We start from the raw sequence: 10,050 nt of genomic DNA, 5'->3' as shown, positions 1-10,050 counted from the left end.
AAATTTAAATAGGATACACAAAAGATGGTGCCCTTTTGAGTTCCTCCTACTTAAAAACATCAGTGCTGTGCAAGAGAAACAAAATGTGTCTTTTTAAATCCAAATAAATTAAATATTGCACTGAAAGAGAGTGAGAGAGAAAGATTTTGATATGCTTTCTAGCCTTGACCCTTTTGAATCTGAAGTTAGGTTTTTTTTGTTTTTGATATTGCAATATCACACGGATGCTACAAGATTATGCAACCTTGTCTTTGTCTCAGAAATGTAATCGCAGATTCTGTTTCCTAACAGTAATTTTTTTCTCCAGAAAGTAGATGGCCCCATGAGTAAGTAATTTTACTTGGCTCAACAGAAGTGTTTTGCATTAGAATTCATTCACATAGGGGCAGGCAATCCATTAAAGGGAGTTGCCTGTAAACTGTGATTGGTTTCAACTTTAACATAGGAGACTAAACATTTTTTTGTTTTCATTTCATTCAAATATTTTCATTGTCAAATAAGTGGAATTAGGCCTACCATTTGTGTGGTCCCTCTCTTAACTTGCTTAACTTTTGTTTATTAATTGCTTAATTGCTCCCACTCACCTTAACCATGGTTAAGGTTTACAATGGCACTGAGCTTTACCATGATTAACACTAACCAATGTTTGCTAACAACAGGAATTGAAGTTTGTGTTTGACTCTAGTTTTAAAGCTCTAAAACAAATCCTGGTTAGGATTAACACAGATAATTCAAGTGATAAGCCTTCGCTGTAATAAAGGCCAGTAGGAAAATAGCTCGGGAATTTAGCCCAGAAAGGAATCCTAGGACCTTGTGGCCTGTTCAGAAACGTGCGCATATGCCATCTATGAATGAGAACAACAGGATGGATTAATATCAGTGCTTTATTTTGAAAAGTTAGTTGATCTCCCTGCACACAATCTTCCAATATGTAAGAGGAGTTGGGCTTTTTGATTTTCAATATCACTTAATGTTCTACTTTGAGTTTATGTAATGTAATTATTATTAACAATTCAGTGGCAGGTGTGATTCATCATTCATATATGAAATATTTGAATCATCATTAAATTTCACAAGAGTGAAATATTATAGCTGTTCTTTTTGGTCAGGTTATTTAATCCACCAGTCAACAGAAATCTCTTTTCTTACTCCTTGAAAACAAAATGGCACACATTCTCATTAGCCTTATTAAACTTTCTTAATCATGCTATTTTACTTTACTATGGCCTTATAAAGTCATGCCCAAATAATGAAAGATACACAAAAAGTTGTATTTAGCATCTCTAAATACATCTCATCTAACATCTCAATTTGAGTATCCATAACACTGAAGTTACCACTGAAGTTCCTTGGAAATTTTGAACAGCTACTTGAACAATTAAAACCACACACATCTAGTTCCCAAACCTACTGAAATTAAGATGGGAAAAATCTGTTTTATCAGTCAACTCTTTTCAAGTTAGTTTGATACTGCCTCATCTCTTTCAACTGTAAAAAAAGAACAGGTGATTATATGTATATTCCAGGTAGATTTTGGAATTTATTATCTCATGCTCAGAGAAAGAAAACTATCAGTTCCTTATCTCAATCATATGATGCTGGTAAGTACAATATTTTCAACTCCAAATTTGTCATTTCCTGCCATGATATTTCTTAGCCACACAGCATCTTAACATACCCATGGCAGAAACCTCCACAAAGTTTTCCTTTAGAGACTCTGGTTTCAGTACAGGAAACATTGTTGCTTTCCAATGAATGTTAGATAAAACTGGTGCAACACAACGCAATTGCAAATGTCATGCAGGATCATTTCTCTAAGAAGAACTTTATTATTCTGTTGTAGCAAAATTAAACAGGAATCCAGCAGCACCTGAATTACGTGCTTACCTTTTGACTGGTTCTCTTTTACACTGGCCTGTCTTTACAACTTCTCCCCAATCTCACCACTCATTCTCTGTTGCTTGAACTCTAAATATAAATTTGGCTACTTTGGATGGATATTATGAATCTTATGAAGTGAGTTTTAAATCAAGAAAGCTTAGACTGGAATGAATTTTGTTAGTCTTTAAGGCACTAACTAAGCTTAATGAATTGTCAGAAGTACTATTATGCCTTTTGGTAGTTATTTCCCATTTGCTGCAAGGAACCCAAAGGAATCTTGGTCAGAACTCCCAGCAATCCTTTAATCTCAATTCTGAGCAAGAAACAAATCCTGCTGATGTCCCTATGACTGGTTTCCAAGTATGAAAGTAAAAGTTTATACCTTTATCTAATCTGGAATTATATCTATGCCTGCAAGGATGCAGTCCTTATATCCTTCTTAAGAAGCAGCAGAGAATACACTGCTTGACACTTCTTTCTAACATGCCAAGATGCTTCCTTTCGTTCCAAAAAATCAGAGTTAATATAAATCTATATGAATATAAAATAAAGATACTGCCCAGATATATGATATCTAGCTTAGAGTGGAGCTAGACATTTTCTCACACTTGCTGAGATAATGGCAATGTGTGTAAAGGCATTCATACACCTCAAGCCCAATTCTCCTGACTGAATGATTATCCCTTGTAGCTCCTCCACCTTCCAAACTGGCTTGCTTCTAGTTCAGGGTCAAGCTATGGAAAAGAATTAAATATTATCAAGGCACTGGAAGAGACATTTTCCAGGGAGTAACATGATCAGGGTAGGGCACCCTCTAACCTTGTACTAGCATTACAAGAGAAACATGAGCCATTTCCACATGTCTTACCTGCCTGCAGAACATCACATGAAAGACCCGGAAGACACCGTCTTCTCGCGTGAAATCACGCCAGGAAGACACTGTTATCCGGGAGTTTTGTGCAATTTTGCGTAAAACTCCCGGATAATAGCGTCTTCCTGGTGCAATTTCATGTGAGAAGACGGTGTCTTCTGGGTCTTTCACGCGATGTTCCGCAGGCAGGTAAGACGTGTGGAAACGGCCGTGGAGTTTTCAACTCCATGTCTCCTTATAACATCAAGTTCTGTCCTTACCTAATATCTTACATGCAACATGGCGCTTCAAAGTATTGTACTTGGGTTATTACTACACCTCATGCTGCAGAATAGCAAGGCCATTTCCCAGTCTTGCAGGAGCAGGCTCTTTGTACATGTGATGAGATACTTACATGATGGGATATGTACATGATTTTTAAGATTGCCTTCCAAAAGATACGGGATATGTTTGACCAGATTTGTACACAGTCTGCAGTCATGTTACATTGTACACATGTGGGGGTAGGAAGTATTCATGTTATTCCACCACTCATTCAGTGGTCTGTTTCAGTAAATGTGTGAACTGTCCCTTTGTCAGGACATAACTTTAGTACTGGCCAGTTCTATGTTTTTCTCATTCAAAATCAAATCAAAATCAAATATATCTTGAAGGTACAGCAAGGGTAACAGTAAAGGTTTAAACAATTTAACAGCCCAGTGCCAACATTTATATACCAGAAATAATTCGTGATGAAGGTAGCTTCATCACGGCTTTATTAATCAGCCATTGGAGTTTGTGTTTTACCTCTAAGTGTAAATGCCCCATTTGTTGGTTAAAAACTATCTTCATGTTCTCATGTGGCTCTGTTGATAGTCAGGTATAACAAACCAGATTACAAATTAGCATAAAAAGAGAGGGTAGCATTTATTGGCTGGTGCATCTGGCTAGTTAAAAATCACAATGCATTTGCAGGTCTGATGGCACAGAATAAATTAAGGAGTGGATTATTGATCACATTTAACCACCATGACAGTGCCAAAACCCTACATTACTTTTTGTACCTCACTTTTAAGTTGTGTGCTATTGTAAATGGATTCCCCCCAATTCATGCTGTAATTATTCTGTATGCCCGTCATGCTGCAGTCCCGAGTTCCACCAGGAGTACTGCTGAACAGCAGAACAGGTAGCTTTCACTTGTGGTCCATCTGATAACTCAGCACAGGAGGAGAAGTAATTGTATAAACTGGAGATTCCCAGCACCACAGCAAAAATTATGATAATGGCTGCTACAATCCAGAGCACATTCCAATGTTTTTGCAGTTTGGGGCAGAGTATTTGTATATAATGGATAACAACTTCAAGTTTGCTGTAAAATGGGAAAAAAGTAAAAATTATACAGTTAATTTAAACTATTCAAACTCAATATTTTTATTATGAAAAATAAATGACCGTTATTCAAGACTCAGAAGCAGTACAGAAGCTACCTTTAATATGTCATATGTCACAAGATTAAGAAGAAATTATGACTGTCCTCAAGATGGTGAGGTTATTCTTGTTAATGTATCTGGATGGCTTACTTTTTAGCACCTTTTCTCAGTCTCAAGAGACTTATTTACATAAAGATGCAAACGTGGGAGAAAGGGGCAAATTTATAGTCCATATACTTGGTCATCTTGGACATTAAATCACAAGTTCAACAAGTTGCAATAAAAGTTGGACCGGATACTGGATATCTAATTTTTACCGAGTCCTGTTGACTTCTTTTCATAGTCACACTTGTTCAAACACATGTCGTAATCATCTAGATATTTCAGTGCTCTTATTGTAAATGTGTGAAATTTGCATTAGCCAAATGAGCATTCATATTAGAAATGTCTGTTCTCTACATTCTCTTCCATGTTAATGAAAAATAGATGATGTCATAAAAAGAACGGGAGAGGCTCAAAGTTAATTAAATCATTAGGACTACAGATGAGCAAGGTTCAAGTCCAGTAGAACTTTAAAAACCAACAGGAGTTTCCAGGGTATAAGTGTTCGAGAATCAAAGCTCCCTTCATCAGGTATGAGTAGGAATGGAGATCAGAGACTTTTTATCTCAGTAGATGTACAGTTGGAAATGTAATCAGCTTGATTAGAGCAGGAAAAGGAATGAGGAAAATTAGCATCTGTAGTGAGAGAAGAATACTATGTCCTTATGCAACCCTGAGCGGGGGGATTCTATTGTTCTGAATTGGTGTATGAACTCAATTTCAGCAATCTCGTGTTGTAATCTTCCTTTGAACTTTCTCTATTTTAGGACAGCCACATGTAGGTTAACAACGGAAAGTTCTGGAAAATTAAAATGTTCTCCCACTGATATTTCCTGCTATAGGTACTTTCTGTGCTTCTCCTGGAACTTTAATAAATGGCCTACTGGCTTACATGGAATGGTTAATACCAGCTTGCAAACACCAGTGTAACTATGTTCAGTCTTTTCTTTATGTATGTGTTGCATGCACACAAGGAAGCTGGGTTGTTGCTACTGCTCCAGCTCCCAGTTTCTGTGTTTCAGAGCCTCACGGTTCTTTGTGTGTGCAAACATATGCAGGAAAGCTCTTTCACATGATCAGGAACCTTGAAAAAAGCAGGAACCCAATTGTGGGACACACAGCATATGTAAGCCGGGCTCTGCCATTATATGGACTGAGATCAGTGGCTACGCTTGAATGGAATTGAATATTGCAGCAAAATAATTGCATGAACCACTTTTTAGGAGAATTGCAAAGCTACAGAGGAGCTGCTCTAAGAGAAACTCCACATCACAGAGAGTATTCTCAACCCTTGGGACATTCCCTAAGTTGTTTCATTGAACAACTTAAAATGCTCTATTTTATACTGCAAAGTACAAATACTGTTATCATCTCACCTGTGTTTGCCAGTTTCATCATCATTTTCATCCTTTTCACATTCATCGGGCCTTTCAACTATTTTTTCTTCATCTTCTTCTATTAGCTCATCAAGTTCTCTAGTTTTCTTTAAGCCTTCTCGATACCTTTAAGTGCAACACAAATAATTCCAGATTTGAACTGCTCATTAAAAAAAAACTATTATCCATTCATGGGCAGAAGCAAAACAGAACAACATAATGACCTTTAATAGCCTTCCACATTGGTTGTTGTGGGTTTTCCGGGCTGTATTGCCGTGGTCTTGGCAATGGCCTACTGGCTTGACAAGCCTTCCACATGCTTGTCCTTGCTTCCTGGTTCACAGAAACTAGAATAGCAGGATTTGAATCTAGTGGCACCTTAGAGACCAACAAGGTTTTCAGAGTGTAAGCTTTAAAGAGTCTCTTTCTTCAGACACTGGACTCAAATCCTACTGTTCTACTGCAGACCAACACGGATACCAACCTAAATAGAAACTAGAATGGATATTTGAGACATCTAACATATCTAGGATGGCGTATCAACTTGCCACTTGAAAACAAAAGTGGTGCTCTTGTCACTTCCATACTTGTCCTGTGAGGGGTGTGACATTTGCTTCCCCAATCTACCACCTGATGTGAGGCCTTCAGTCTACTTCATCATCCCTAGGCTGACCTTGCTGGACAAAGAACAGCAGAAATGAAAGCATAAGAAAAAACTCTTTTTTTTAAGTATGGACATTTGCAGTTCTTCCAAGGGATGCAACAAAACCTGATAAAGGGAAGTACTGGTAGCATTTATACGGGCTCTTGGATATTTTTGTTGGATTAGAGGGGATCAAAGGATCCTCAGGAAAAGGGGGGGTCTGCAATGGGAGGGAGAATATGCAAAAATTATGCTTAGTAGAACTACAATTACAAAGTTCATGGGCAAGCATTATATCAGTTGCACCACTTTTAGTTTGTGGTATTGATACATCTTGAACAGGCATATTCTCAACTAGTACCTTGTTACAAAAATTCAAACATTATTAGAAGGCATGTATCATTTGCCAGTTGCTTAAACTCACACCCATAATACTTCAGGCTTCTAATTGTCTCAATAGAATCCCCCCCCCCCCCCGCTAGAGCTGACTCCATAATACAGCAGAAATATGAGCTACATGACTCAGGGAATAATACATGGTGAATCACTATTGTTTGGTTACACTTTTCTTTTAATTGTTTTACTTAGCTTAAGATAGTCACTATAGTTATGAAGGCATTATGTCCTTCTGTTTTGCTTCTTTAAAAATAGGCACACATCTGCTGTGGTAACACATGCAAACAAACAGAGGAATGCAAGAAGGCTTTCAACGAATGGATCTGCCTTCCAGCACTGTACCCAGTTAGCATATTTTACATGTCAGAATTTCTGCAGCTGTGTTTTCATAACCATTTGTCACATCACATTTATGCGATATTGTGCATTTATGGTGATGAATGATGAATGTCATTGTCTACAGTAACTCAGGCACTTTCCGCATGTAAGTTTTGCTCCAGTTGTGTGTTTAAGCCGGTACAGTTTTTTTAAGCATCCACACAATATCATCCTCTAGTTGTCCACTTTCCAGGTTTCCCCCACTTTGCTGTGATCCTGCTGTAATCACACTTGGTTCATAGTGATATTTTGGGAAAGATCATAGTCAGAGCACCTTCACACAATTTTTGAAGGCACCACCAACATCAGCACTGTTTTCTTGCCTTCTAGTGGTATGGGGGAGCAGTTGGCAGCTGAGACTTTTTGGACTTTGAAAAACAATTAGCAATTGACATATTGCTGCAGCTTCATGTTATAGCAATATGTCAATCACCTTTTTTTCTGGTAAACAAATCCCTCTGGTGGAAAGGGGGGGGGGGGACTGGCAGCCACAGGGAACTGGGGCAGAAAAGCACAGGGAAAGCTACTATGTGGGTGCTTCACTGCCTATGCAAATGCCCCAATATTCACAGTGGCAATAGAAGGAAACAAAATAGTCGCGGTATGGCTGCAGCCTCCGTTAAGAACAGAGACACTTTGATGACTGACTTCCCTTTGAAAAGGCAGCTTTGGTGATAGGAAGAGGACATGATTTAGGAAGTGTTTCCTTTGACATTAATAGAAAGCAGGACCTGCCTACTATTTCTGCAAGCCACTCACTCTACAAAATAATCAAGACAATTCATGAAAGCAAAGAAGGCCATATTCAGATGTTTTAGGTAATTAAAAGGAATGGTCTTAGAGTCCTTTCTGAGTAATTCAGACAACATTCTCACCCTTTGTTATAAGCTTCCTCTTCTATTTTGGCTTTCATCTCTGGGCTGATCTCTTCCAGTCCCCTCTGTGCTGGTGCTGGTGCTGGTGCTGGTTCACAATCAGGGTCTCCATTTGATTTTCCACTAGAAAATTAAACATAGATGTTAGACATGTATAAAAGAGGACAATTTCCCTTTGAATATATATTCAAATATATATTTGATGGGATGGCCAGGTTCTCTTCTCAAGTCTATCAACAGAGCCATACAACATGTAATGTGAAAACTATCATAAGTTGAAGTGAAAAGGTCAAACTAGAAAAACTGAGCTTTCTCACTTTTGATTATATAGGAAACAACTCAAACACAGTTGTGTGCTTACATTTATCCCATTAAAATGAATGGATAAAGCACTTGTTTTTGGCTGGGTCATATCTACTTGATTATCCCTCACTCCAGTGAATCTTTAGTGAGACAGTTAAAAAACCATCCAGATGCTGGAGGTTGCTAGAACACTGTATTTTGCACCCCATCCCCTGTCATAATGTGTGGATGTAGGGATGTGAAAAACAAAATTATCTTCTACCTTCTAGTATAACCATTGTCAGATTAATGCACAAGGATTTTTCTAGCTTCTAGACTGATGCATTTATTAGGACTGTATAGTTTCAGGTAGGTAATCTATCTCTGAAGTTGGCCTTCACCACAGTCTCCTCATTCCAGCAGACTAACCAGTCATTTATTTTATGTTAGTAATTTCTCCCTGTTCAAAAAGTTCAAGGCAGGCTGCGGCACTTCAAAATAACAAAAAACTTCCAACCATCATAACATTTCTAGTCCCAGCGAATAAAGCTGCAATGGAATTGATGCTAGCCAAAACACCAATGCAGAGATGGGACCAGGTAGCCCACTGCTTAAAAAGAAGAGCAGAGAATGGCCAGAATCAAGCATTGGTCCTAGGAAGACAGGAAGGAAGCTTTATAGTGTAAAAGAATATTCTGAAGTCTGTTAAGCTCCAAGACCCGGTAGGGTTCTTTGATAGAAGAGTAACTATATACATACAGCATTGCTAGTCTCCTTCCCTCTGTTATTCCAGATCTCTGCTCTCACTGTCTCCATATTAGATCCTGTCACTCCTCTGTCTTCCACTGAATGTATGCATTTAGTTTCTAATTTGTTCACTTAGCATGCTCTAGGCTCCTGTCTTAAAACCCTTTCCCTTCTCTGCCAGCTGTACAACATCTAGGCTGAGTATCTGGCTCCTTCTTTTTACAAGTAATTAAGCCTCGGCATAGCCAGAACTGCAAGCTTTTGGCAAGAGTGAAAAGGCTCTTGATCCGTATCACCTGTGACCTGAAATGGGCTAGTAGATCCAGGACTAGTCCAGAATGAGGTTTGTTTTTTCCTGTTTATGAAACTGTATTTTTGTATTTTGAAAGCTGTTTTGGATTCCCATTGGGGGAAAATGTGGGGTAAAAATGCTCAGATTCTCTCTTGCCATCTTTAAATTACCACTGCAGGGACAAAGTGTGAGGCTTAGGCTCTGGGCAAAGAAGACATGCTCAAGTTTGTTGGGTTAAAACTAGCCATGGCTTTATTGATTACAGCCACAGGAACACTGGCGTGGCATAGGACATGGATTCCCAGCATCAAATGACCTGACTGCCATCTGATAATACCATCCTCCAGTCCACCTGCTGGGCACCGGCCGTGGGTTGGCAGTTTATGTCAATCCCTCAGCTACTGCCTTGGTGGTTCGCCATCAGGGGATGAAGCTGGACAATATCCCCCTCTTCCCTGCTTGGCTTCCTCCTGGATCCCTTAAAAGGATCCCTGACTTTGGGTGAGAGAGCAAGCCAGCACTGTCTCTCCCTCTGATGAATCTGGCCCAATGCCCACAAACGGCAAACATCACACCAAATTTGTGACGAAGTAAAGCAGAGCAAAGCAGGATGTGAACAGGAAAACAGTAGCTGGAGGGCAGATGTCTGGCAAAGCACGGGAACAGCTGAATGCGCCCCCACTCTGCTCCCAATCATGGCTATCACAGGACATGGTCTGCCGCACAGCCCCTCCCCCCTGCCATGTCAGTCAACTGAAGACAGAAGGGAGATGAGAAGCTCCCATTGCTCTTGTCTTG

The 10,050-nt window shown here is 39.2% G+C and overlaps 1 protein-coding gene across 1 annotated transcript in view; it reads right to left on the bottom strand.

The window, feature by feature from the left end:
- Positions 1–2,925: 2,925 nt before the first annotated feature.
- IRAG1 (inositol 1,4,5-triphosphate receptor associated 1) overlaps positions 2,926–10,050 on the bottom strand; it is a 152,985-nt gene continuing 145,860 nt past the window's right edge. Inside the window, exons 30-32 of the mRNA XM_054969988.1 lie at positions 7,932–8,054; positions 5,640–5,765; positions 2,926–4,100 (exon numbers count right to left, since the gene is read on the bottom strand). Of these exons, the coding sequence (XP_054825963.1) occupies positions 3,851–4,100; positions 5,640–5,765; positions 7,932–8,054 (499 nt within the window). The 3' untranslated portion in view covers positions 2,926–3,850. The remainder of the gene's footprint in view (positions 4,101–5,639; positions 5,766–7,931; positions 8,055–10,050) is intronic.

This window comes from Eublepharis macularius, chromosome 2 (genome assembly GCF_028583425.1).
Source record: "Eublepharis macularius isolate TG4126 chromosome 2, MPM_Emac_v1.0, whole genome shotgun sequence".
NCBI classification, from domain to species: domain Eukaryota; kingdom Metazoa; phylum Chordata; class Lepidosauria; order Squamata; family Eublepharidae; genus Eublepharis; species Eublepharis macularius.
This window is presented reverse-complemented; position numbering and strand designations above follow the sequence as displayed.